Source organism: Aspergillus pseudotamarii, assembly GCF_009193445.1.
Source record: "Aspergillus pseudotamarii strain CBS 117625 unplaced genomic scaffold BDV38scaffold_62, whole genome shotgun sequence".
NCBI lineage: Eukaryota > Fungi > Ascomycota > Eurotiomycetes > Eurotiales > Aspergillaceae > Aspergillus > Aspergillus pseudotamarii.
Window position 1 is genome coordinate 59,019 of NW_022475076.1, and position 26,550 is coordinate 85,568.

The window sequence follows — 26,550 nt, forward strand, 5'->3', positions numbered from 1 at the left end:
GAAACGAGGAGAAATAATCAGTAACAACAATAATAATAACATGCATGTATACATGCATACATACACACCACTCCAAAGTTTATCAGGGCCTCATAGTATTTTTCCATGGCGGTACCCCTGTCGGTATAAAATCAATTGCGCGATTGGTACGTATCATCTCCGATGCAGGTTCCTGCGGGAACCATTGTGGAAAAGGTGTCTGTGCGGGTCGGTTGGTAATAGTGAAACGTCGTTTAGCCCTGACATTCCATCCTTGGACCACCACTTACGCCTCTAGGGCGAATAAGGAACTGCCTATATCCTCGATCTACGAATCAGAAGCTTTGCACTTATACATCCACACTCCGTAGGTTCTGTACTTAGGTACTTTACATACTGTGCCTAGGTAGGTATGTATTGAACCTACGTGCTGCTCTCTGTTATGTTATTTACTAGGTACATTCATTTATTATTGTTTGCACGGTCTTAATATAATAGATTGAAGAGCCCCTGACGAAAAGTAAAATAATTAAACAGCAATTCTAGAACAGGAACCGAACGACTGGCCGAAAAGACATGCGAACATTCTCGGTGGAGGCCTTGCTTCCCCAACTATCCTTTAAACTTTTTTACCGGGATCTCTCTCGCTTGGAGAGATATTATAAAATCTAGTTGGCATACAGGTCACTTCCACCATGGTTCGGAGCCGAGTCATGACCTTTCGGCTGTGTAGTAATCATTACCCCAACCACGTAGGCAGAAGTGTAAGTGCGCAAACCGAAAGATGATATGATATACCCGGATATTGATATGAAGTAGGCACTCTCCCCACCCCACCAAAGGAAAGAGCCGTAAGTATGTATATACGCAGTTGTTCCTTTGATTGCAAATACATACATACCTTCTACCTAGGGCAATTTTACGAAAGTTAACTATTAGGTTGACAGAGGGATCAAGCGTCTATCGGGTTAGGATGGTGAAACGTGGCGTATCAGATCACCCGAATTCCCTTGGACCCAGTAATCTCACTGTAATCTCGCATGACAGCTGCTGCCAAGGGCCATTTTAAAGTAAGGAGTAAGAAATCGTTCAGTGTGTTCGGGTGATATACATACGATCCTTACGTAGCAGATAGATAGATAGATGGATGGATGGATAGATAGATAGGTAGTACAATGAGATCCACGATTATGCAGGTACGTCCATGTAATATTAGAGTTGTTGATCCCCGAGACATTCGGACCCTCGTCCGTAGCTTATCTGTCCGCGTTGCCAAAGAAGCGGCGTGCTCCCTGAGCCATTCTCAGTAACCGTGGTCACTGGCAAATTCATCCTCGCATCTCAGACTACGAGGAATTAATCCCCTCCCTGGGTCTCGAAGTGGATTATCAGGAAACCTTCAATTTCCGGTCAGCGGTACCGCTACTATGTCCTTACCCCTCTCATTACTCTTTTGTCGCCTCCCTGTTGGACCCCATGAGCTCCTAGGAGTTTGCTCCTGCTTGCAGAGTATCTAATAGGGCGGGGGGAAAACTTCGGGTGTCGCCACACTGAGGACTAAACTGCACGCCAGATGAGGGTCATCAATGAGGCCAATCAAAAGGGCCAAGTTCCCCCGCCGTAATCTCCCATTTCAGGTCTCGTCATAATGAACACGCCCCAACTCTTCTTAGAAAACTTAGTCCGCATACTAAATGTCCCTTTCATATTTTACGGTGCTGCAGGAATCCCGCATAGCGTTGTGACAGTGACGCATACAAGCACATGAAATCATCAAATGGTGTATCGAATTCAGCATCCATCACGGTCGTAGGGTTCGTTCTTCGGCGCCAACGAGAGCCAATCATGGCAATGCGTTCTCTGGCCGCATGTGTGGCGTTCTTCATGTGTCTGCTGCTGCTGCATCCTTCGAATCCGCTGAACTTTTCTCGGTGGCAACGGTAGCATTCCCTTGTTCGGAGCTGGTAGGCCCATGATCATGCCCCGAACCACCAGACTCGCCCTCGGCCGACATTTTCGTCATTGTCTCATGGGCCTGAGGGGTGCCTTCAAAAACCTGGGGAGTGCCTTCGGAAGGCTGTGGGGTCTCAAAAAGCAGCTTTAGATTTTTGCCATCCTCAATCTTGTCGAACGCTGCGAGCTTGCTTTTAGCGGAAAGTCTTAATATACGCCAAGTCTTGCTCGCTTTAGCGCGTGTCGCGTTCTCTTTATCCTCCTTTGTCTGGGCAGTATCCATATCTAACTCATCGTCCATTATACCCATCATAAACGAATCGGAGGAAGGTACCGTGAACCTTGGATATTGTTAGCTGGCAACTAATCAGGTTTCCAATGATTCGTGGGTGCCCTTACCTTTGAGGTTCCTTGAGCCTTTTTAGACCGGCTAGTGATTCGCCTTCGGAGAGGAAGTTCAAATTTAGCGAACCCATGGGTGAAGACCGAAGGCGCTTGTTGGCGTAGACTTTAGTTGCATACTCACGAGCACCGAGGTAGTCCGATACGGAAACAGGAGGTCTCTCAATCAATGGACAACCTTCGGCTTTCCAACGAACCCAATTTTTGTCCCTCGACAAAACGGTGTCCACCATTCGATAGTAGAATTTTCCACCAACACCTTCCTGCAAATACTCCTCTATCGCCTTTCTCATCTTGACTGCCCATTTAGCCTGCAACTGTTAACAGTGTCCACGAATCTAAGTATCGGCGGATGTCCCATACATCGTCCTCATTCAACACAAAACCGTAGAGTACAGATTTGTTAGTCAGCTCGGCTAGCTTTGCTTTTGCCTTAGGAGTAAGTGAGAGCATGAAATCTAGGAGAATAAGCGCCTGAACTAGAACATGCCTCCGAAACGCTGTGTCATTGACCTGCACATAAGAGTTAGCACAAGCTACCGAAAGAAAGCCAGGCAAGGAACCTACCTCGAGGTCAAACAGATCCCTGCTTGTCAGATACTTCGGGTTGAAACTACTCGCAATTTCTTGGCCGTCCGCAGTTCTCTTCCGTTTGTTAGATTTTCGAAGCTCTTCAGAAGTCTTGCTCGTGCCTGAACTTTCAAGGTCTGTGTTAACTGATTTGAAGGCAGAAAGAGTAGCCTCAAGTCCTGTCCTGAATGTGGTGAAGTGTTGAGGATCGAATATCCTTGTTGGGGCAGAGAAATACGCCTGGAGGCCCCAGAACATAGGGTAGAGCTTGTTCAAATCGTTCGCCTTCTCATCAACACCTTCATCTTGCGAAATGATGACTTTCGGGGCTGCCGGTTGATCTTGAACAGGGGCCTGAGAATCTGCGAGGGGCGGCGGTTCAGTATTGTTGTTCTCTTGTTGGCTTTCAATAGTCGTTGACGGTCTCTGCTCGTCAGACATTACCACATCTGCATCATCTGGCATGATGCTGTCGGATTCAGGGATTTCGTCGTAAGTAGTGACATTCTCGGTATGATATTCGCCCCGAAGGTTGACGGCGCTCTTGTCTCCTAACGGGAAACTCTGGAAGAGGAAGATAAAGACACGTCCACAAAATACAGTATCTTCGGCTCGCGAAAGCCTCCGCAGCAATTCGTTGCAGGACCTCAGAATGATCAAACTTTTCTGCTTAAAGTGTTTCTTCTGCTGTGTCAAATAGTTGCACTAGAGAGGATTTCGAGTTGCACCTACTTTAGTATTTCGTTCTCTCCGAGACTCGAGATAGTCAAAAACTTTGCGACAGCCATCAATAGTTTGGCTATCAAGTAATTCCTCAATCAGCCAAAATATAAGACCGGGCTCACACTGTTCTGCGGACACGTCAGGATACCATCTAGGCCGCGAGACCAAATTCCAAACGAACCGTTGTCCGAAAATATTGAGATTATGTCGAGCAAATTCCATATTTGTATAAAGGACGGCTCATCTATGAATGTAGTGGCCTTCATGAAGTGCCAATTAGCCATGACTGAACTCCATGGATAGCTAGGAAGACAATTGCAACATTGAAGCCACTTACAAGCAGACTGTAAAACCTCTCCCTGAATGCAATTTCAACTGCAGCAAATTGCGTCTGCTGGCTGAGCCGACTTGTGACCTGCTCATCATCGCCTTCGACTTTCCAGATCGCTTCTCCGAGGTGTGTTTCTGTCAACGGAGGTTCGATTTGCTTATCCGGTTTGACTAGTTCGGCTCGCATAAGAAGATTATCAACTAATCTCCTATAGACGCGTATCGATTCAACATCTTCGTCGGCCATCCTTGCGGACAACAATTCCAAGTAAGGATGAGATAAAGGAGACGTGGAGATTGTGCTGTGTAAGGAGCTTCCGATACAATAAAGGATCACGGGGCCATGGCTGCGGCTCTGCGGGTTCTAGCCGCTGAAAGCAACTTCCTTAGCCGCGCGCCAGAAGCTTTCCCATCCCGCCGCAACGGACCACTTGCGCAGATAAACCCGACTCGGGCGCGGAGTCCTTTTTTATACAAACCTAACGTCAAGGAATGGGCCTACAATCACGTCAGGCAATGGCGCACGGCCTTGATTCTCGGCCTACCGTTGAAGATTTTCGCGATGACAGCGTGTGGGTGCAGTTAGCCAAAACTCACTGGCTCGAGACATCCAATGTCCGGAAAGTGAAGCAGGATGTCATCAAGAAGGATATATGGGACCCTCTCGAAGCAGATAATTTCAGCTTTCGCTCTCTTCTAACGTTGGAAAATTTGAATATTTTAGAAAAGTGCGCATGCACTCGGAACGCTTCGTGATGTAATGCCTCGACTAACCGACCATTAGGTTTCTTTGGCCGACCTACACAGAAGATGCCTCGAACTACCATGTATTGCTGCTGACGCTAATCGTCACTGTCAAACAGCGGGAACATCTACCAATATGGGGTGAGTTTACCTTACTCCTGCATATTGTCAATCCTGTGCGAGTTATTCACAGAACATCCAGACATCTTCTCTGACCGACCGGATGACTTTTCCAACCTTTTCCATCGAGTTCTCTCCATGAGTATCGACCAGTCCCTTCTTACATCGTCGCGCCTGTCCATCGTATCCTTCATTATTAGCTCTTTTCAATCCCTCGAGAATGTTTTGATACGAAAGGAATGTGCACCTCTGGTTTCGATATCAATTTGGCACAATCTCTCGAGTGACGATGCACGAGAACAGGTGCTCGGAAAGGGCCCAACGTTGAAGAAAGCATGGAGAGCTGCCGCGAAGCGATATGACGCAGCAGACGAAGCGGTCAAAGCGAAGATGAGGTTTGACCGGTCATGGCTCTACACAATGCTTCTCGATTTTCTTCAGAGATTGAACGGCGCCGACAAAGACCAGGTGGATAACCTGCGTTACTGTGAGAGGTTTCTTGAATTTCTAGTGGACTTAGAAAGTCAACTTCCCACGCGACGATATGTCAACACGTTGCTGAAAGACCTCAATATCCTACCGGTAATTCGTTTATCGGAGCTCTACCGTTATTCGGAAAATGCGCTATTCCGTGACTTTTATAATCTATTAAAACATTTCGCTACATTTTCAATTGACGATTATACAGGAGAGAGTATGTCACCTCAGGCAGTGTATGATACTCACTGCCAGGAGCTAGCCCACTTGCAGCGAACTTCCATGAAATATTTTAAGGACAAATTGATGATTCTAGCTTTGTCGAACTATGGTTCAATTGAGCAACGTCCGGAGCTGGAAGGGCAGCTATCTTCCTTAGATGACTCTGAGCTCCGAAGCCTTTGTTCACACCTGGGATTTCGGACAGACTACCCAAAGCAATGTCAAATCACGCCCGATCGCCATCTGTATCTTGAAATACTCTTGTCCTTTTACGAGCGCAAGGCACCATTCCAGGATGTTGTATCGCGCCTAAGTGTTGTTCCGACAGAAGAAAACCTTTACGACCCAGCTTTGCTGCGGAATGAAACCTATGACGGATCTAGGCCACTTGCAATTCCAAAATTGAACCTCCAATACTTGAGCCTGGGGGATTTTCTATGGCGCTCGTTTCTCTTGTATCGATCTGAAGCCTTCTTCCAGATTCGCAAAGATATGGAAACGATTGTCAAGCGTATGCAGCCCCGAGTCAGCCGAGACGGCAAAAGTCTGACTTTTGATGGGTTTTCCCGGATGGCTATCCCTATTTCGAAGCCTGCTATCATCGAGGTTGCGCCTCCGAAGGTTGGCTTCACCAACCCAGCTTTTGTGCGAGCTGAAATCGTGATCGAGGTTGGCAGGCTGGCAGACCACGTCCGAATGGAATGGGAGTCGCTCCGCCCCGACGACGTCGTTTTCCTTTTAGCTGTGCAGCCTGGCGCTGCAAACAAATTGGCGTTTCAGGATCCCACCCCAATTGATAGGCCCAGCCTAACGCACCTCAGGACAGCGGAAATTGTGCAGGTACTTGATGAAAATGGCCGTCCATTGCGCGAAGCCGTCTCGGGGCAGACCAATGGCCATCGACCGAGGCCACGTATAAGGAGACTTTTGGTTAACCTTGACCCCGATGCCTTCAAAGTGGATAAAGATCGCAGCATGCAAGGAAAGCCAGATATCTATCCGTTGGTCAATGTAGTCGCAAGGAGAAAGGGAAGGGAAAACAATTTCAAGTCTATACTGGAGACTATGCAAAGGCTCATTGTCTCCGACATTACTCTTCCTTCTTGGCTGCAGGACATCTTTTTGGGTTATGGGGACCCTGCAGGGGCCCGTTACACCGAATTGCCGAACAGACTCAAGTCAGTCGATTTTCGCGATACGTTCTTGGACTGGCAGCATCTGGTAGAGAGCTTCCCGGGGACAACAATTGAGCCTTCTGGCGAGGAGACATCAAGCTTTGGACCCCCATATATGCTTGAATATGTTGAAGATTCCCAAAAATCACCTTCGACGAATGCCTCCAAGAAGCGGCGGAGAGATCAAGCCGAGAAGGACAAATCGTCCTACTCACTTCGCGTTTCAACATATAAGCCGCCTAATCCAGGGCCTTACCCTGTCGATGCGCCCAAACTAAACTCTGTCCGGTTCACACCAACTCAGGTGGAAGCTATCGCATCTGGGACACAACCTGGGTTGACTATTATTGTCGGACCTCCCGGAACCGGAAAGACGGATGTTGCAACGCAAATAATTAATAACATTTACCATGATTTCCCCAATGAGCGCACGCTTTTGGTTGCGCACAGCAACCAGGCGTTAAACCAACTTTTCCAAAAGATAGTTGCACTGGATATCGATGAACGCCACCTTTTACGCCTTGGCCACGGTGAAGAAGAGTTAGAGACCGAGTCAAGTTATAGCAAATATGGCCGGGTTGAATCTTTCCTCGACAACCGTAACTATTACCTCTCTGAAGTTACACGGTTAGCATCATCAATTGGAGCACAGGGCGCCCATGGAAACTCCTGTGAGACCGCCGGATACTTCAACACTGTATACATCCAGCCTGCATGGGCAAAGTTTTGGGACCAGGCCCGCAACGAAAATATCTCTCTTGAAGATATCATTGCAGCTTTCCCATTCCATGCTTACTTTTCCAATGCTCCACAACCCGTATTCGACTCTTCGAGTCCTAAGGAAGCAGTGCTAGATGTAGCAGAAGGTTGCCAGCGGCACATCGAGAAGATATTCTCAGAGCTAGAAGATATCCGGCCGTTTGAGATCTTGCGGCAACCGAAAGATAAGGCCAATTACCTCCTGGTGAAGGAGGCCAGGATCATTGCAATGACCTCCACACATGCAGCAATGCGCCGCCAGGAGATTGCTGACCTTGGCTTTCACTATGACAATGTTGTGATGGAAGAAGCCGCGCAGATCACGGAGATCGAAAGCTTCATTCCCTCCGCCTTGCAAACAATGAAGGGTGGCCAGCTCCCATTGAAGCGCGTGGTACTCTGCGGCGATCACCTCCAAAATTCCCCAATCATCCAAAACCTTGCATTCCGGCAGTACGCACATTTTGAACAGAGTCTTTTCCTTCGGCTGGTAAGACTGGGTGTCCCTGTAATTACACTTGATCAGCAGGGTCGTTCGAGGCGTAGCATCGCAGAACTATTTCGTTGGCGTTACAAGCAACTGGGAGATTTATCAGTCGTCGAGACAGCCGATGAGTTCAAGCAGGCGAATGCTGGGTTCCAGTTCGATTACCAATTCATCAACGTTCCTGATTACCAGGGTGCAGGTGAACGGGAACCCACTCCTCATTTCATTCAAAATCTGGGTGAAGCAGAATATGCCGTAGCCCTCTACCAATACATGCGGTTACTTGGCTACCCAGCGTCGAAGATATCCATCCTTGCCACCTATGCGGGACAAACAGCGCTGATAAAGGATGTCTTGAACCACCGATGCGCCAAGAATGCCTTGTTCGGAATGCCCAAAATCGTGACCACCGTGGACAAGTATCAGGGCGAACAAAACGACTGTAAGTCGAATCTATTCATCTCTTCGTGAATTTGTTTACGACGCCCTTTACTAACTTAGAGCTACAGATGTAATTCTCTCGCTCACACGAACTCGTACGGTTGGTTACTTACGTGATGTCCGTCGTCTAACGGTTGCACTTTCTCGTGCCCGTTTGGGCCTCTACATACTCGGTCGGCGCGAGGTATTTGAGTCGTGCTACGAGCTTAAGCCAGCATTTGACCTATTATTCCAACGCCCTGATAAGCTCATGCTTGCTCCAGGCGAAATGTTCCCAGCCACGCGATCGCTGGACGACGAGATTCAAGGCACGCCCATGGAAGGAGTGGAACACCTTGGCCAGTACGTGTTTGAAATGACCCAGGCTAAGCTCAAGGCAATAGGAGAGCAAGATATCATGGTTGAGGACACAATGCCCAATGGTGAAGAGGGTCTAGTGGATGAGGACGAGGTCATGCTTGGTGCAGGTGAAGAAGCAGATGAAGACCCTCTACACGAGCACGTCTTCACCGGGGCTTAGATCTCTTACAGTTCAATTAATACAAGTTCTTTTGGTCTTGTATACAGGGTCATAGGATTTAGGATCGTGAGACCATGGGTTCGGCATAGTTGTAGAATGCTCAATGATGGTGACGTTGTATCACGTCTGTCTTCGTGCTATCATCATTGTTGGTATAAGAATAAAAATGGCGGAATCTCAAAATCGAATAGGTTAGGAAATGACTGTTCGAGTTCTGATTTTTATTGGCAGCATACTACAGTGAAATGGTCTTGCAATGTGTATCTGATAACGCTCCCGTTCTATGGATAGCTTGCAGAAAGCCCCACGGCTATTTTAATATATGCGAGATGATTGAAGAACTCGTAGGTTGCAAGAAGATCAACCACTAGTGTTGTATACTACCTCTATATAACAACGCTTGCGTCACTAGTAGGGTCCAAATATATATAGGTGAATGACGGATGTTTAGTCTCAAAATATAACACTCTAACGCCCGCCAAGCTCCTCGACGATGTTCTGCGGGTCCTTCCAGGCAAGTGCAATATATCTATTGGAGGATTAGCACAGATCGTATCCTCTGATATGGTTGCATCGCGTAAAGGATACATACTTGGTGTGACTTCCTCTGGCAACAATTTCGCCTTTGCTGTTGATGAATTTGATAGATGTATATGCGAGCGTTTTGCCGACTGTTAAATGAGTTAGGCATTATATTTAGTGACTGAGAAAAAGAAAAAGAAAAAGAAAAAGGGAAAGGCGACTATAAAGGTATCTATACGACCCGCATGATTGGGTTGATGTATTGATAGCCGGGGAACCTACATTTATCACAGCTAGCTTCCTGTAGCGATATTAGCATGCACAGGTCCAGCAGCTAAATGTTGGGCCTGCCAATTGTCAAGCATGTGGTCTGTAATAACATACGGCCAAAATTTTATCTCCTACTTTACCTCCAGAGCTTAGATACGTCACTAAATAGACGGTCAGAGACTCATCCTGCACGTTGGATATCCATCTCAAAGATTGGCTTGGGATGGAGCTTTACCATTGAGATCGGTCGACACTCCCGTAGCAAACAGGCCACGGGAAGCGACAGCTAGAGAACCACCAAGATCCACTGCAATATCAATGCAAGCTTGTAAGTGGGATGGCCAGGATGAGACAGGAATAATATGTGGTCATGCTTGCATACCCATACTAGCAATAGTACCACCATGGAGAATGTTCAGACGATTCTGTCCTGAAGGTTAGTCGATTGGGTCGGCATATTCTAGATTGAACCCTTACCGTATGCTCTTTCTGTATATCTAGCTCAAAGTTCACCAGACCAGGCTTTGCGGCAGTCACACGAAGCTGGAACCGTTAGTACAACCCTGGCTTGTGGTCAATGTTTACGAAAGCCAAGGGAATAAATAATTCCATTATCATTCTTCATCATAATTGATGTCACTGTGGCTTATAGAGATAGGCGGTTGAGGTATGATAGACCTTACATTATCCAATAGTCTTTCACAGCGATCAAAATTTCAGTGACAAATCCCTTCATAGCCATGGATTCTGTCACTTACCGAGGCTCCAGGCCCGATGTAGCCCGAAAGGACTCCCAAACCTTTCGGGGGAGGAACAAAAACATCAGTTGAAGGAATGAAGCAATAGTAGTCGTAGATACTTACCGATCTAACGAACCGCAAAGCTGTCATTTTATCGTGGAAGCTATAGGCGAAAAAGAAAGGAGAAGGTTGCGGAGACAAGAATATAGTAGTTCATTATACAAACAAGTCCCGTGTGATGATCACTTCGGACTGCGCTTCGAAGCCGCTTTGGTCACCGGAGCAAATCTTATCCATTCCCATCAACATTAATCTCTCATATATCACGCCTCAGCCGACCTTTGCGGCTCACATCATGTTGCTGAGGTGACAGCTTTTATTTTACCCGCAGGCAATATGGCCATGGCCGCCGCTCCCTCCCGTCCATTTGATTATCTAGAAAGCTTGCCTGGGACTACTTTCTACAAGCTCTACCAGCAGCCATCCACCGCCCTCGCGATCTTCAGGCGCATGTTGCCTGACCTAGGTACGCACTCGCTTCTACTCTTGAAATACCTTATGGTAATGGGAAATAACGGATAATCTAGCAAAATGTTTCGTCATGGCACTCCTATATCTCAAAGACCCTCTGCCAGCAACAGATCTGGAGGCCTGGGTCAAAGCAGAAAGCTTGAAGTGAGTGGTGGCTTTAAAACCCGTCAAACCCTCAGATTTGCGGATTGGATGGCTGACGCGTTCTATCGTTTGAAGGGAGCGAGATAATGCATTGTCAATCCTGGGTCGACTCCATATTCTATCCAATACCGTGATCGCAGACAATGTTCGCGCGTACAAAGTCACCGATCCGTTTGCCTCATCGCTCCGCCAAGCTCTGACAGGCGCTGAAAAGACGCAGTCGTTTGGCGTACTCTCGCATATATCAGATGGAGCAGCCATTTCCATAGCTGAACTGGACGAATACGCCCGGCGTCAGTGGGAGGGGGTATTGGGATACATGGTTGGAACTAGTGGACTTGGTATCCAGCGCGATGTCAACCTCAGCAAAGGTGTGAAGCAACTTTTGCAGGCTGGGCACCTTGTCGAAATTCGAGATCGTCGTGTGGAGATCACGCAAGATGGATTCGCGTTTGTTCTACAGGATGTCAGCACCCAAGTTTGGCACATCCTTATGCTCTATGTTGAAAGCGCGGACGCCATCGGAATGAGCAGTGTGGAGGTCCTCTCGTTCGTTTTCTTGCTGAGCAGCTTGGAGCTTGGAAAATCATACGATAAGAAGCATCTGACTTCTAACCAACTCCGTACTCTGACGGATCTGGCGGATTTTGGCATTGTCTACCAAGATTCCCCGGATGCCAGTTATTTCTATCCCACTCGCCTCGCCACTACTCTTACCTCCGACTCCAGCGCTTTGAGCAACCCCGTTTCAGGCTCCCTCTCCGGCCCCTCTGGCACAGGCTCAAACAAGGCGGGATCTGGATTCATCATCGTCGAAACAAACTACCGACTGTATGCATATACCTCTTCGCCGCTACAGATCTCTCTTATTGCACTTTTTACTACACTTAAGTATCGCTTTCCCAACCTAATCACTGGAAAAATTACCCGCCAGTCGGTACGCCGCGCCATAGAGATGGGTATCACTGCCGACCAAATCATCTCGTATCTGGCTACCCACGCTCACCCTCAGATGCGCAAACACAATGTCTCCCGGTCTACGTCCAACCAGGCTGGAATACCCCCATCCGTTCTGCCCCCCACGGTCACTGATCAGATTCGGCTTTGGCAACTGGAACGAGATCGCGTCAAAGCAACCCCTGGGTTTTTGTTCAAGGACTTCGTTAGTTTGGCAGAATACGAGGCTCCATGTCGGTACGCTGAAGAGATCGGAGTTCTCGTCTGGAAATCAGATCGAAAGCGGATGTTCTTTGTAACAAGGCATGAGCAAGTTGCAGCATTCTTGAGGAGTAGGAAATAGATTAGTACAAAACACGGATTGGGGCATGATTGGCATTAGCATCCTGGACAGATGATGTTTTAAAGAGGCGCAAAGTGGTTTGGTGCAAATCTGGCGTTAATGGGAACTCTACGAAAACGATTGAATTTAGCATGTTATACCGGGGTTCTCATCACATATGTTGTATATGTGGTAATTCATTCTAATAAAGACCCTGTCGAGCTTCCAGGAGCATTACAACTGTACTTTTATCAATCTGTAACTCCCTTTCCCTAAACAATTCGAGGTCTTTTCCCCCTATACCATAAACAAGACCTCCCAGCTCCTAGATAGTGAACAAGTGGGTCCACTCAGCGTCCTAGTAAGTCTGGGGCCGTCCATAGTACTACAGCCAGAATATCTCTAGCCAGGCTGTATTCATTGAATGCCAGCAGAACAGGTTTCATAGTACTGACGAAGAAGCGACAAGCCTTCACCAGGGAATGCAGATAGACATTCTCGACTATGGGCGCCTCGATCCGTTCCGTACATGGTGGGGACCCATGTCAATGCCTGCGACCACCGTCCTTTCGGTGTGCCAACAACAGAGCATCATACCATCCATCCATCACCAAATTTGTTAATGTATTCGTATCGGAACCTCCGTAGACTCGCGCTCGCTTCATCGTTCATACAAACATTTTCGAGAACCATGAAGGCCCGTTTGATCCGGTAATCCGCCTCGCTTGAATCCGGATGCCCCAACGGACGAGAATAACTTGACAACATGCCGAATCCCGTTGCTATGTCCGGCTCATTGAAGGAGTCCTCATAGTGGAAAGCATTGACGAGGGTGACGAATCTACCGAGCCAGTACTGTTGAGGCTGGGATTCACTGACCTGCGAAACACAGTCGGCATGGATTGTTAGCCCTGGCTTCTTCAACTTCGAACGGAATCCATTGGGGTGATTCCTCGACAATACCATTCGCCCAATTTGATCCCTATGCCGTGGATTTCCTGTGTCTGGTAGGGGGCTTAGCCTTGTAGCACTTCGGCTCAGGGCCTTAGGACGGCTAGCTGGTGAAAATGAATCGGTTTTTGTTCTGGTTTCAAGCTTCAGATTCTCGAAGCCGTTCGTCCACCGAAGACTCTTTTTTACGTATTCCATTTTGTCACTTTTTTGGAGTGTGCTGTCCATCACTTTTGAGTTCGCAGGTTGGAAATCCTCCAACAACGGATGGTGTGTTGGCAACTTTCCCTTGGGAACAGTGTGGTATTCAACTCGCTCTTTCCTCAAAGGTGGCACCTTGGCAGACCCAGAAATTGGGTTACTGGCACGAAGGTGGCCATTCTTGGTGCAATCATTCCTCTGTGATCTTGTCTCAAGCCGTGATATGAGTGCTGATATAGGATCGAACAGTCGAGTGGCCGGTCGACTTCTGGCGTCAGGAGATGCTACTAAGTTGCGTGGACGGCCGGTCCTTAGTACAGTGACACAAGGGACAGGTGTATATTTTGCTGCATGTATGCTGTTAGAAAATAACCCTGAGGATAATCCTGTTATAGCTCTTTGACCATCGCTGCTTCTCTGGTGGTGAGTTCGGATCTGAAGGCTACGATTTGAAGTCGCCTCGGTGTCGAGCATGTTTCTTTCAGAACTGAGTCTCTGTGTATCCTTACGGCGGATGAAATCTTTCCTTTCATCTTCGTTATCCAGATTCGCTTTGTAAACGGTGTCCGCGTCTTTCTCCACGTCCACACATTGTCTCCCCAAGGAAGGTAGCACACTTCTTCTTCTGCCTTCTTTTCGATATACTTCATGGGAGAACAGATCCCCTACCGGGGATTTTGCAGGTGTCGGAATTCTTGAAAATAATTGGGTCGAAGAGTACCGTAGGCTTGTCTGACATTGGGAGGATGAGGCTTTATGCTGGGCCCGCAAGTTGGACTCCTGCTCCTGCAACTTACTACTACTGCTGTCAAGGCCTCTTGGGTTGTTGTTGGAGTTGCTGCATGTCGATGAGGTTTTTTCAGATAGCGGCATGAAAGTTTGGCGGCAGGTATGGACGATAGGTTGCCATTGGGATGAATGGCAGACGCTGGTAGTGAGGGGTGGAAGCGGATTGCTCCTACGTGCTTCTCTGTGGGTGTTGCTCTCATTAGGTATGTCTTTGTTATCCTCGAGTTCCCATTGTTCGTGTCGCACACCGAATGTGCTCCTGAGAATCTGTAGAGAGCCCATCAGGGACGACTTGCGGTCTGGCTTTTCCGTCATAGTTGTTTCAGTATGCTTCGGGAGGGTGTCGAAATGGAGGGTGAGGGGTAGGTAGCAGGTTAGATGTGGGCCAAGGACTGCTATGAGTTAGAGGAAAACAAACCCTTCTTTATGTTATAAGTAAAAGCCATTGTTTTGATGGAGCGGAACTCAACGTATAGTGGAAAGGGAGAAAGAAGCAACATGACTCTATGTAAGCGGTTGCTAGGGCATGGGTTAGAGGACACCGGGAAAAAGCAATAAACCAGTGTGAAGGGCATGGATTGTCTCTCGAATTCTTATAGTCATTAACATCGACTTATGCATGCTTCCACTTTCATAATCCATCCAAAGGGTTGCTCTGTCTGCGCGGTAGTAGTGTACTATCACAAGTTTTGCATGCCATATACATTCCCAGATCTATCTCCAAAACGCCAAGCATCATTAGGTCATTACAGGGCAATAGTACCTCAAAAGGATAGAGACAAATCAAAAGAGCTTATTCAGAGTCGCTATCAATCACAAACCCCGCGCGCAACCGCCTTCGAGCCAATGTAGCCACCGGGGCGCTCTCGTCATTGTCTTTTGGCTCAGGCGTATCGCTTGGTGGCATGTCTTCCTCGTGACTAGGTAGTTCTGGCTCCTTGTCTAGATTCCGATCTCGACGGAAGGCTAGATTGTCGTCGAAATCAAACTCATCGCTTTCATCTGACGTAGCAGGAGTATCTTCATCGTCTTCAGTCGAATGGCCAGGCGAGCGAGCAACAGCACCACTACCACCCATAGTAATGTCATCATCTTCGTCGAGTGCTTCTGTTGTTTGGCCGTGCCGTTGCCGTTTACTTCGCGAGTCAGAATTCCCAGGGTTGCTTAGTCGCTTGCGTTCGCTCTTTTTGTTCGCTTTACGGCCAATCTCATCTACAACGCCAGTAAGCAATGCCTTTCTGACTCGCGCAGCTTGCTCTTTTCGCCTTTTCTCCTCGAGATCAAAGAACTCCTTGTCGGCCTCCTCGTCGGATTCGTCATCGCTGGCATGAACGAACAGTTCACTCTTGATCTTGGCTAGACGGGCTTGGGTGTTCTCCTGGCGCGCCTTGCGACGCGCTTCCAGAGTACCCTCGTCTATCGGCTCGCGCTCATCAGCTCCGTCGCGATTCTTGCGCCGCTTCTTCAAATCATTGAGCTCGTTCGCTTTCGACCGGGGGTTTGGCGGGAAAAGTGGCCCATCCGGGACATCTTCACCCTCTGACTCAGATCCGAAGTCAACATTAAGTGTACTTTGGCGATTGCGCTCCTTATCATCTGGTTTGTATTTGCGTCGAAGCATCTGCCGAGGATCATGCTCAATGTCTCCTGTGTATGGATCTTCAAGACATTTATCGATTGTCGATTTAATGCCTTGAAGATCTTTTGACCCCTGCGACGACGGCACAACCCAGGAAGCTCCGACAACATCTTCCATTCCCAGTCGCTCAAATCCTACTAAAGTCATAAGGAGACGCAGCTTAGCGTTGAGGTACATCGCCTGTTTACATGCATCGTCATGAGGTTGGACGGCTTGTATAAGTTAGAACATCGAGCGTCAAGAACAGGTCTGTTTTACATACCAATCATCGGGTTAGGAGCTCTTGGTGCTCTCTGAGCCTCGTCTCTCTGAGCCTCATCATGGGCTTCCCATGACTCTCTTTCTTCCGCCGCCGTGCCTAACACATTGCTAACCCATGCAACCAAATCGGCCTGCCCATCCATGACTAGTGCACCAATTACAACGTTTATCTTTTCCTCTTGCGTTGTTGCTTCACTGGGATTGACCTCAAGCTCAGCTGGCGCCCTTCTCACCGAGGGTAGGGTTTGTCTCTCATGGCCATATTCCAGGTAGAATAATGTCGAGTTCATTTTGCTGAAGAGCAACTCGGCAATAAGGGCGGGACGCTGGTCAATCTTTTTTATCATTCGTCTAATGACCTGTCGGACCAGCTCTTCCCACTCCTTGAAGATTGGTTTGCTTGAATCCATGGCGCCAGGTCCTTTAATCATTGTGTAAAAAAGGTTGAGTATATCAACGCGGAACAACAAGACGCTCATCTCTTGTTTGAAGGCGACCCTATAGAAATAGCGATGGGCACGTTTTAGCTGATTCGAATTAAGTTCCCTAAAGAACTTCGTGAAAGCAACGAAAGTGTCAACACACTTTTGGTTGCAAAACTTGGCAGCAAAGCGCTTGAAGTCGAACTTACGCTCCCTACAGATTCGTTCTGCCTCCATTATGTCCTCATCATCGGATGCATGCTCTTCGTTGTTATCTTCGGGTGCAGCTCCTTGAGCTTCTATGTTTTTGCGCCGAGATCGCCGCCGAGATCGCACTTGCATGTCGACATTCTCCTTGGAGTATCGCTCCAGCATACGCAAGAAAACATGCGAAAGCTCTGTGCATGCATCCAGATAACCAAATCCTTGGCCTTTGTACTCACGCATAATAGCAAGCACACGGTCATGAGTTGTTTCTTCGTAGAATATCCGATTCTGAATGTTCTCAGCGATTTCCTGGTCCTCCTCAAGCAGAGACTGTGTCATTTCTTGCACAGTTAGCAAGATTTGAGTGAAGCAGCGCATTTCCGCATTTAGATCTTCCCAGTCTTTTTGGTCGAAACTATTTTGCATAGATCGGTTCAGGAATACCAGAGTTTCTTGGTCAAGTACACTAGCGACAAGGCCAAACCCATCCCGTTCCAACTCTTTTATGGATTTTCCATTCTGTAACTGCATCTCCTGCTGGCGCACACGCCGCGCGCGTTCAGCATCCAGAAACCAGGCGACGGTGTAGAAGAATTGACGAGAATTGATGGGTACGACACGGTCGGCTTCTCGTTCCAAGGCTTTCCGAACATGGGTGAATAAAGGGTTGAATCCAGAGTCGAGGAATTCTTCAACAAACTTCCGCAGGTTTCTTGATGCGGTGGAGTTAAGGTGGGCTGGCGTGCTAAAGTCATTGTTGAGAACCGAGTCTTCATGAGTTTTGCGTGGTTGGGGCCTGTTCCACTTCTTGCTTTCATCCATTTTCTGGAGCGTTGCCTGACTATCTTTGAGAACGTCTTGTCCTGAGACAGTAGAAACCTTAGCATCGTCACGTTTGACCCAAATCATGGTTCCGAACCGTCCGTGTCGCGTGGGTGCATTTTTGGCGTACTCCCGCCGCAGAGATGACTCCTGCTTCAGCAGGGTATCTAGCTCATCTGTGTGTTTTGCGCTTCGCTGGGCATCATCCATGAATAGTTTCTCGACATTGACACCCTTCACCAGGTGGAACAGTATCTCGAGAAGGACCACGTCTTGCATATTGAAGTCATCACCAACGTTGGAACACATAGTAAGAATGAGGGCAAATACGTCTTGAGCTTGAAAGGCATTGATAGTCGCAGATCTAGAAGTCTCCTCCTCATCGCCATCCGTCGCAAGACGAGCATTTGGGGTGATCACTACGATATTCCGTAATAAATAGAGCATAAGTTTGAGAATACCGTCGTCCCTTGTTGTTCGTTCGGACCGTGGAACAGCCATGCTAGGAAGGCCAATTCGAATAATGGTTCGAAGGAAATTAATATTGCCACGGCTCAGAAGACCTCGTTTATAAGAGACTTGAGCGTGCTGCAAGTATGGAAAATGTCGGTGATGGTTGACAGTCATCTCGCCGTGGACTTCCAATGGCCAGGTCAACGGAACTAGCAATTCCACTTCATATCATTAATATAATGGTCTAAGCTCACAGCAAGGTCCTATACTTACAGCACGCTAATGCGATCCTGGACATATATTTACTCTTTTGACCAGTACTCCACCATAGCGAAAAGATCGGTAGCAGGTCCCCGTTGACCAAATTCGCTTCTCCAAGGCACCGAGCAACATCCATGCGGTGATACTTCTCGTCGTACAATTTCAGCCAGCGTCTAATGTCACGCAAGCAAGCCAGTGCATCGTCTCCGAGTACGTATCGATCCGCATCTTCACCGTTGAATCCGCCTAACTGTAAATTAATTAGATCTCTTCGAATACAGTGTTCAATGAAGGAGCTATCCTCACGGCAGTGACTAGACTATAAACATGTGCGCGGACATCAGGGTCTACAACTTGAACAGCCTGACCGAAAGCCACAGCTTCGTCGTTCATGGTGGCCAGTTGTGCTTGCGGTCGTCGCCCTCACCTTCTCTCACCATCGCCGAGGTTGATCATGAGAATGGCTTTTGGGCGCACTGCAGGGGACCAATGGTAACGCGTCGGTTCACGCGTTTTCGCGTCTCAGGTCTTCGGATATCGGAGGAATGGATGTTCCTTACTGCCGAGGATAACCGATGACGTCGGATCACATGAGTCCCACGGAAGGATATCGGCTGCACTTCACTAGAAGTATATCAGTCGTTGCCGTTGTTGTTCTCGTCTTGTCCGTCTTTCTTCCCAGCATCACAATTTTAAATAAGGGACTCAGTTCTTTCAATACCGCAATAATGCTGTCATCATCCCTCCGGCCTCTCTACTGCAATGGCCCTTCAATTGCCTCCCGCGCATTCAGCAGTTCCTCTGCGGCTTATGCTGCCGAGGTTAAGTCATTAGGAGTGATTGGGGCAGGTCAAATGGTACGTAGAACATGAAGTCACGCCACAGCGTCTTCGAGCTCATCTCATAGACAATAGGGCTTGGGAATTGCTCTTGTTGCTGCGCAGAAGGCTCAAGTTCCTGTTACTTTAATTGACAGCTCCCAAGCATCTCTTGATAAGGGCCTCAAATTCGCCGGTATGTACGGGGCTACGCTCACCACCGATTCCCTTCTTCCGTCGCTGGAATTGTCGCTTTAGGTAGCTTTTTATACTAATGAGACTACTATTACAGATAAACTCCTTGATAAAGATGTTTCCAAAGAACGTATTACCCGAGAGGTAGCCGATACTGTCCGCTCTCGCATCACAACTAGCCTGAAGATGGACGACCTTTCATCCGTGGACTTTGTTATCGAGGCTGTTCCAGAAATACCCGATCTCAAAAGCTCTATTTTCAAACAACTTGCTCAAATTGCACCCAAGCATGCCATTCTTGCGACCAACACCTCGTCGATCTCAATTACTAAGATTGCTGCTGCGACGACGACTAATCCGACAGACCTTCAAGCTCCTTCTCGAGTGATCTCGACGCACTTCATGAACCCAGTTCCTATACAGAAGGGCGTCGAGATTATCTCTGGTTTGCAGACGTCTAAAGAGACACTCGATACCGCTATTGCGTTTGTGCAGCGTATGGGCAAAATTGCTTCTGTCTCCGCTGACTCGCCCGGTTTCCTTGCTAACCGTATACTTATGCCTTACATTAACGAGGCAATCATCTGTCTTGAGACTGGAGTCGGTGCCCGCGAGGATATTGACAATATCATGAAGAATGGAACTAATGTTCCTATGGGACCTTTGACTTTGGCCGATTTCATTGGGCTTGACACCTGCTTGGCTATCATGAACGTTTTGCATCAGGAGACTGGAGACAGCAAATACCGGCCATCCGGGCTTTTGAAGAGAATGGTTGATGCCGGTTGGATGGGCAAGAAAACCGGAAAGGGCTTCTACGAATACTGATTGAGTGTTTGATTCATGCTCACTAGTTACGTTTTGATATCCCTGTTACACTGCTATAAAAATAGATCGCTGTATCAACATTCTATAGGCTTACAGTTGCACCTATTGGAGTAAACGGTGGTACGTGGATTTGATAATGTCATTGTGAAGGATAAACTCTCCTAGGAGCGGTCTATTGTGGTACCCCTAGATCCCTAGATCAACTTTCGAGATTCCTGCCTCGAACCCAACATCCTTCGGCCCGACAACGTTGAGTTCCCTTATTCCCTTTATCAGTTAAGGGATCTTCTGCTTCTCTTTCATGACACAGCATGGCAGCAAGAACGGCTGTAAGACCGGCTTCTTCGTCTCGATTCAGCGCATTGCCATCAATCACAAACGCGAAAAAATCTACAGGTCTCTCTGCGGGTGTGACACAAACGCACGAAGACCACGGTTTACCACATTTATAGCTGAGCATCGTTAGCATTGGTCACATCAAACTTATACACAGGGCTCCTCTTACCAGAACTGTGCGCTGCATCTGCATGTAATGTGATCACAGCCGAACATCAGTTCCACCACCGCACCACAATTAAAACACCTCTGCCATCGCTGAAGCCGAGCCACTTCAAGGAATGCCGACAGACCTGCATCAGAAGAGCAATCTCCTGACCTGTGGGACACGCCGCGACACCTTGAGCAAATCCTCGTGCTACAATACGGGCATGTTTGTGTCTGAGATTTCTCAGCCTTCACAGCCGTTGGAGGTATCCACTTCCCGCATGTTGGTGCAGGACAGTACCAGCGATCTGCAACAGGCGTCGCATACTCGGTTGTTTTAGAGACAAATGACTCTCTTTCCTTTGGTGATAGTAAATGGATGATGGTCTCTGACGGAATCTTCCGTGAACAACATCTCGGGGGGAATAATTGCTCGTCTGCCATGTTCGTGGCCACCATTTGCCTGATACACGTGCTGCAATACTTATGCTGACAAGGCAAGCTCACCAGCTCATCGGCTGGCATGCTTTCGAGGCAGCTCACGCAGGAGCTAGGTGTCATCAGCTTACACTGCCAGGTCGGTCGGTGCGCGTCAATAAGACCTTCTTCCTTATGTGGCGTCCTCCTGAAGAAGCGCTGGATGAGTCGGCATCTCTCAATTCTCGCTATAATACGGCTCCTCCTCGACCCCACCTTGCTCCTTTGGATTCGTGGATGGCACTCCATGCTTGAATAGTCACTAGCTTGATGAAGGTAGACAGGTTTAGAGTCCGCCGATGGAGACTCCGCGTTCAAGTAGCTTCTCGATAAGCTTGTAATCCCTTTATCCTGAGGCGAAGGATGTCTTCCTCGGCTATTTTCCTTGATAGCACGCGAGATCACGGGAGATAGGTTGCATAGTAACATCTTCAACTTTGGGAGGAGAAGTGCTCTATGCTGATGGGATTCGGGAAACTCCACTTTAGCCCGCTAGTTCTGAAGGTTTGCCAGCTCGTAGAAGGGGGGAATCGGCAGGTTGACTCTCTGGGAGATTGTCAGGGAACTTGACGCCATAGTTCCTATCTAATAGTTGTTGACACTTGGAGATACTGCGCGTGCAAAGCTAAGAGATGAATATCATAATATTGGAATGGACGAAAATCGGTCTGGTTGCTTGATATGCTTGATTGTTGGTAGAGTGTAAGTGTAAAGGTATGATTTGGCTCACCATCTCGTCGGGCGAGACATCAACTATATAGGAAAGTCGGCACATCATGCTAACGGTGAGTCAGGTGTGGATATATCACCACCACTTTAGTGACTATGCTATGGATAGGCCATTCGCGTGCCACATGTTCAGGCTCCATTACCCGATTATGATCGTCGCATGCTACGATAACCAACCAACCATTCTTGAAGTGAACAATTTACCTCTGGTTCTTCACGTAGATGGGGACCTTTACTAGCAATGTCGCCATGATTCATACAAGCAACGCAACCAAGAAAATAAAATATAGCAATCAAAGATTTGATCTCTAAGCCATATTCGATTGTAGGTGTAGGGAAAATTAGCTGGATCGTGACGGGTTTGTGCGCCAAGTACTCTGGCTGGGTAGCGCCTTACTGACGTGGACAGTTGGTTGGGTTGAAGGGCTAAGAAAAAGAACACAAACCAAGATAATGTTGCGGTGAGGTCGGAATCATAACGGAATCTCGTCTTATTGATGAAGGGGGACGGGCTTTCGAGTGACCGACACATGCAACGATGGTGTCTAAGTGGGTAGAGGCTTGGTAAGTGGCATGGCTTTCGGTTCTTTGTACCCCGCAGTGAGGTTTGCTTGTTTCCTCTCTCAAGGAAATTATGTCAAATCATTCCAAATGACGTGACCGTGAATGGGTCAGTAAATTTATTATATTAACTAACGCAACTCAGCTCAGCACTAACCCCCAATGCCAGAGAGAAAAAACCCGTCTTAGAATTAAACGGCGGCTGGTTATCATCATCTCTTGGAGTTAGAAATAGAAACATGTTGAAATTCAAAGGGTATCACTAGCAAATGCTACTCTAACCGGTCATCAAGCCAAGTCGCCAAACCTGTGCCAGATTTAATTAGACTCAATATACTTACTCCAAAGATCCCAATCCTGAACACCACGAAATAAAGCACTCGATTTCATACAGTGCCTGCAAATTTCCTCCCAGCCCAAACAGAGCCATTCTCCTGATATTCCTGGCGGGTAATAGCAACCTTCTTCATGTCATCTCTATTGGTGGCTAATCGACTTGCCCCAAGCCAGGTGGAGCGAATTGGACTGTTTCCAGAGACCATCAGCGCACAGTTAAGATCAACATTGTAATAACAAGCTTACTCCTGAGGCCGTCGAACCCTCACAGCGCATTCTGCCGAAGCAACTTCACGCAGCTCCTTCTCCCTACAGCGAATTAGCAATATGTAAATACGAGAAATGGACGAGACGACATCTCACAGTCTTTCCATAAATCCAGCAGTCAAGGAGTTTCCTCCAACAACTAGCACATTTGCCAAGAAGGCAGGATGTAACCCAGTTGGCAGCACCGAAAGGCTCTGGAGAATCATATCAGTAATACCAGCCTGCTTCATACCGATGTCACTTGGGCGGAATAGAATCTCAGGGACTGTGAAACGCTCGTTACTCAGAACCAAGACATCCTCAGATAATGCCTCAGCGGTAGCACCTGAGAGTGCACTTTTCCTCTTCTTGGCATTCAATAGAGGATCATGAGGTCGCATGAACCCTTTCTTGCTCCCATTTGGGTCTGGCAGGACATAGTCGACCGTGACACCTTCGTCAGAGTCGAGTTGGCCACGCTTTCGGTTGCCCTTCCAAGTCCGTTCCATATCACGGCCAAAGTCATCACTGACATAGCACACTGCCTCCTTCACTTCATTAATGATATATGCTTCATCCACCATATTGTATTGTCTCATGGATACCATCTCCTTCAGATAGTTCGTAAGATGCTTGCCCCCAAGATCAAGTCTGCGAATGGCACGCTGAAGAGGTTGGCCATTGTACAGCGGTGTAACTGTGGTGTGAGAATAGCCCGAATCGACCACAAGGAGGCATTCTCTTGGCGAAACAGCCGAGTCATACTTCTGCACGATGGGGTCTCCAAATAAAGATTGGACTTCGTTCCAGGCATTTAGCGACGGACCTAAAATGCCAATATTAGCCAGGTAACCAAGCAGCAGTACAACAGTGTCATCTACAACCGTACCCACGCATCTTAAATAGCCACCGAACCCCCACTCCTCCATCACAATCTCGTCTGCATTCTTCTGCAGCGCCGGTAACGCGTTTGGAGCCTCGGTCAGTACAAGCGTCGTTTCTTCCGGTTTGGCGATCCGCAGGTCTTTGCTTCGCACAGTCTTCTCGTCAAAAAATGAATGCTCCCAGATTTCCTTTTGCGCTTCCCAATTCACAGTATATCCCTTCTCGACCGGACGTCGAAACATCAGCTCGTTCCAATCCGTAACATGAGTACTAAGCTGCGAACCCACGTAGACGCGGTTGTCGCGAGTCTTGGCGAGCGCATTAGAAATAACAGAACAGGCGGAGAGTGCCTCTGTATCGTCTCCCGTGATATAGTCAGGCGCATAGCCGGCTTTCATCGTATACGCGCCATTGTCGATTATGAAGGTCCTCTTGGGTAAAGTTTGGGCATTTGCGATGGAAGCTTTTCCAGAAGGGCGCGGTTTGGCGGTTCCCATGGTTTGGGACATAAATCGTATAGTATCTAGATCTGCAGGTATCCAGCTCCGCATTAAACCACTAAACGTTCGAAGGAAAACCTATTGGTGTTGAAATACTAGGTAGAGATGGAAACGACCCGCGGTATTCTGTCCGTCGACGGGACCGGAGACTCCGAGCGGTCAGTTTCACAGATTAGGAAATGTAGGGCTCAGCTTTAGGGCACAACTCAAACCTCATGAGCATAGTGCATCCTTATTGCAACGTTTGTAACATTTACACGAAATTCTTTAGAATGGTCATGGATTAGTCTTCAATTGTCACTGCTAGGCACCTTAAGAATATACTAGGAGATGATAATCATGAAGCTCCCACCCATGGCGATTCCGTATAGTTGCCCAGTACGAGGTTTTTAGCTCCCTTCACGAAAGCCATGTTTTGTTGGGTATAACGATTGGTAAACCCCGACATACAATTGATGATAAAACCATGCGGTTGGGAAAGCTCGCGATGGTCTATTATTCTGATATGCCTGCCGGAAGCAGATGTAGATATATCCACTACCCAGGGTGATGTATCATTTAGTAAGTTTGTATGCACATGTTAGGGTGCCACATTATTTTTTATTGGATTGGTAGTCAGATATACAAGCACATGTGATGTTGTAACGGACAGGAATTCCACAAGTACAAATCAACAAAACTGTATGTATAAATGTACAACCGCTTTCCATCACTAAGGTCAGCCGCAGGTGACCCCGCAGAGCCCTAACAAACGGCCCCGCAGTTCTCTAATCAAAATTTCTCCCCAACTTGCCTTGAGCTGGTCGAGCCCAACCAAAACACCCATAGTCCGGTCAGAATGTCAACAAAGCTTCACGTCACTATTACAACTACCCTTACCCTCGTGGAGCAATTCCGCTTGACCTTATCGTCGCCCTCTGGAGACTCAGCCTCCACAGAACTCTCAAGCAGAGATGCACTTCCCCTCCTTTCGGCATCGTCGACAGCCCTTAAGTCACAAGTCACTAAGCTTTCGCTCTTGGCCATTACCTCTCCATTTACGCCCACCGCCGTCGTCTCTCTTCTCTCTGACCTGAACGGATCGGTGCTCCCGTCGTTTGTGACAGCAGCTCTACTCATTACACCGACCGATCACACCAAAGCATTTCAGGCCGAGGCTCTATCGCTAACGAAGACAGGGCTGAACGAACTGTCATCACTTGTGAAAGAAGTCCAGTCAATTGCAGAGGGAAATGATGAAGTACACATGAAAAAGAAGGGAATCGAACTGTCGCAGTCTAAGAAAGACCTCGTTACGGTAGCTACAGGACGGGTTTGGGGTGCTTGTGATGCCTTGATTGACCTCGCTTCAAATGGCGTTGCTGGGTTTATAATACGGCGCGTGGAAGAATGGAGAGATCTGGTGCGAGATGCGGTGGATGAGATTGATGCATGGAATCCTGATGAAGAAGGGGATGAGTTCTTCGATGAGCTTTTGAGCGACGACGGGAAACAGAGTGTTGGAAATGGCAGTGAGGGCGAATTATCCGAGGATAGCAGCGACGGCGAAGACAATGCTGTGCTTTATGAACTGAAAAGGACTTCTATTCGGCTACTCAAGCCAGTTGTCCAAATTTACCCCGCAATCATCACGAATCGCCTGAAGAAGGTTCCTGAATACTTGCCTTCCCTTGTTAACCAACTGGAATCCCTTATGATGAACCTCCACCATATACCGGAGCAAGTTGACGAAGTAGCTGGAGCACTATATGAAGCGGATCTAGAACGATCTATCCGGTACTTGAAAAGGACAAAGGATTGTGCTGTTGAAGCGGTCAAGTTAGTGGTTCTGCCTTGGGTTGAACAGAGTGTGACCGACAGCCAGCAAAAAGCCGAGGATAAATTTACTAACTGGTCGAAGACATGGTTGAAGGTGATTGAGGAGGTCAGTAAACCTCTTGATGACATCAAGGAAGCGAAGTCACAGTGAATAAATTTCCTTTTATTTAGAAAGCCCGAACATATAAAGCACAATGTAATATATTGTTTATGTTGTCTGGTAATGTGTATAATGTTTCAATATCTAAGGCTGTTCTTGTATCGAGGGAAAAAAAAAAAA

At 47.8% G+C, this 26,550-nt stretch overlaps 10 protein-coding genes across 10 annotated transcripts; 4 read left to right on the plus strand and 6 right to left on the minus strand.

Annotated features, from left to right (window-relative positions):
- Positions 1-1,115: 1,115 nt before the first annotated feature.
- Positions 1,116-4,343, minus strand: BDV38DRAFT_257360 (THO complex subunit THO1/HPR1). Its single transcript, XM_032055608.1, has 7 exons — positions 3,965-4,343; positions 3,809-3,887; positions 3,637-3,755; positions 2,902-3,585; positions 2,698-2,847; positions 2,332-2,645; positions 1,116-2,273 (listed from the first exon to the last, which is right to left on the minus strand). The coding sequence occupies exons 1-7, from the start codon at positions 4,202-4,204 to the stop codon at positions 1,862-1,864; spliced, it is 1,998 nt and encodes a 665-aa protein (XP_031909798.1). The 5' UTR covers positions 4,205-4,343; the 3' UTR covers positions 1,116-1,861.
- Positions 4,344-4,391: 48 nt separating this feature from the next.
- BDV38DRAFT_180568 (RNA helicase aquarius) lies at positions 4,392-9,095 on the plus strand. Its single transcript, XM_032052072.1, has 4 exons — positions 4,392-4,685; positions 4,742-4,842; positions 4,904-8,383; positions 8,451-9,095. The coding sequence occupies exons 1-4, from the start codon at positions 4,450-4,452 to the stop codon at positions 8,900-8,902; spliced, it is 4,269 nt and encodes a 1,422-aa protein (XP_031909799.1). The 5' UTR covers positions 4,392-4,449; the 3' UTR covers positions 8,903-9,095.
- Positions 9,096-9,370: 275 nt separating this feature from the next.
- On the minus strand, positions 9,371-10,584 carry BDV38DRAFT_286498 (PaaI family thioesterase; the record flags this gene model as incomplete). The annotated part of the gene is made up of 8 exons (XM_032060686.1): positions 9,371-9,431; positions 9,495-9,573; positions 9,707-9,725; positions 9,809-9,855; positions 9,930-10,001; positions 10,077-10,119; positions 10,172-10,237; positions 10,453-10,584. The coding sequence occupies 8 exons, from the start codon at positions 10,582-10,584 to the stop codon at positions 9,371-9,373; spliced, it is 519 nt and encodes a 172-aa protein (XP_031909800.1).
- A 150-nt stretch (positions 10,585-10,734) lies between these two features.
- On the plus strand, positions 10,735-12,698 carry BDV38DRAFT_257369 (TFIIH/NER complex subunit TFB2). Its single transcript, XM_032055609.1, has 3 exons — positions 10,735-10,960; positions 11,022-11,109; positions 11,185-12,698. The coding sequence occupies exons 1-3, from the start codon at positions 10,831-10,833 to the stop codon at positions 12,407-12,409; spliced, it is 1,443 nt and encodes a 480-aa protein (XP_031909801.1). The 5' UTR covers positions 10,735-10,830; the 3' UTR covers positions 12,410-12,698.
- A 197-nt stretch (positions 12,699-12,895) lies between these two features.
- Positions 12,896-14,788, minus strand: BDV38DRAFT_295906 (uncharacterized protein). The gene has a single exon (XM_032062801.1). The coding sequence runs from the start codon at positions 14,642-14,644 to the stop codon at positions 12,980-12,982; it is 1,665 nt and encodes a 554-aa protein (XP_031909802.1). The 5' UTR covers positions 14,645-14,788; the 3' UTR covers positions 12,896-12,979.
- Positions 14,789-14,889: 101 nt separating this feature from the next.
- Positions 14,890-18,808, minus strand: tof1 (putative DNA repair protein (Tof1)). Its single transcript, XM_032052073.1, has 4 exons — positions 18,701-18,808; positions 18,407-18,644; positions 16,231-18,354; positions 14,890-16,180 (listed from the first exon to the last, which is right to left on the minus strand). Exons 1-4 carry the CDS (start codon positions 18,785-18,787, stop codon positions 15,123-15,125), a joined length of 3,507 nt encoding a protein of 1,168 aa, XP_031909803.1. The 5' UTR covers positions 18,788-18,808; the 3' UTR covers positions 14,890-15,122.
- Positions 18,809-19,053: 245 nt separating this feature from the next.
- BDV38DRAFT_180593 (3-hydroxyacyl-CoA dehydrogenase family protein) lies at positions 19,054-20,386 on the plus strand. Its single transcript, XM_032052074.1, has 3 exons — positions 19,054-19,251; positions 19,309-19,408; positions 19,505-20,386. The coding sequence occupies exons 1-3, from the start codon at positions 19,123-19,125 to the stop codon at positions 20,233-20,235; spliced, it is 960 nt and encodes a 319-aa protein (XP_031909804.1). The 5' UTR covers positions 19,054-19,122; the 3' UTR covers positions 20,236-20,386.
- Positions 20,387-20,434: 48 nt separating this feature from the next.
- Positions 20,435-21,279, minus strand: BDV38DRAFT_274067 (E3 ubiquitin-protein ligase; the record flags this gene model as incomplete). Its single annotated transcript, XM_032057782.1, has 2 exons — positions 20,435-20,687; positions 20,741-21,279. The coding sequence occupies 2 exons, from the start codon at positions 21,277-21,279 to the stop codon at positions 20,435-20,437; spliced, it is 792 nt and encodes a 263-aa protein (XP_031909805.1).
- A 1,340-nt stretch (positions 21,280-22,619) lies between these two features.
- On the minus strand, positions 22,620-24,502 carry arp6 (actin family protein). The gene is made up of 4 exons (XM_032055610.1): positions 23,957-24,502; positions 23,185-23,893; positions 23,068-23,130; positions 22,620-23,010 (listed from the first exon to the last, which is right to left on the minus strand). Exons 1-4 carry the CDS (start codon positions 24,459-24,461, stop codon positions 22,872-22,874), a joined length of 1,416 nt encoding a protein of 471 aa, XP_031909806.1. The 5' UTR covers positions 24,462-24,502; the 3' UTR covers positions 22,620-22,871.
- A 765-nt stretch (positions 24,503-25,267) lies between these two features.
- Positions 25,268-26,471, plus strand: BDV38DRAFT_257380 (uncharacterized protein). The gene has a single exon (XM_032055611.1). The coding sequence runs from the start codon at positions 25,291-25,293 to the stop codon at positions 26,419-26,421; it is 1,131 nt and encodes a 376-aa protein (XP_031909807.1). The 5' UTR covers positions 25,268-25,290; the 3' UTR covers positions 26,422-26,471.
- Positions 26,472-26,550: the final 79 nt, after the last annotated feature.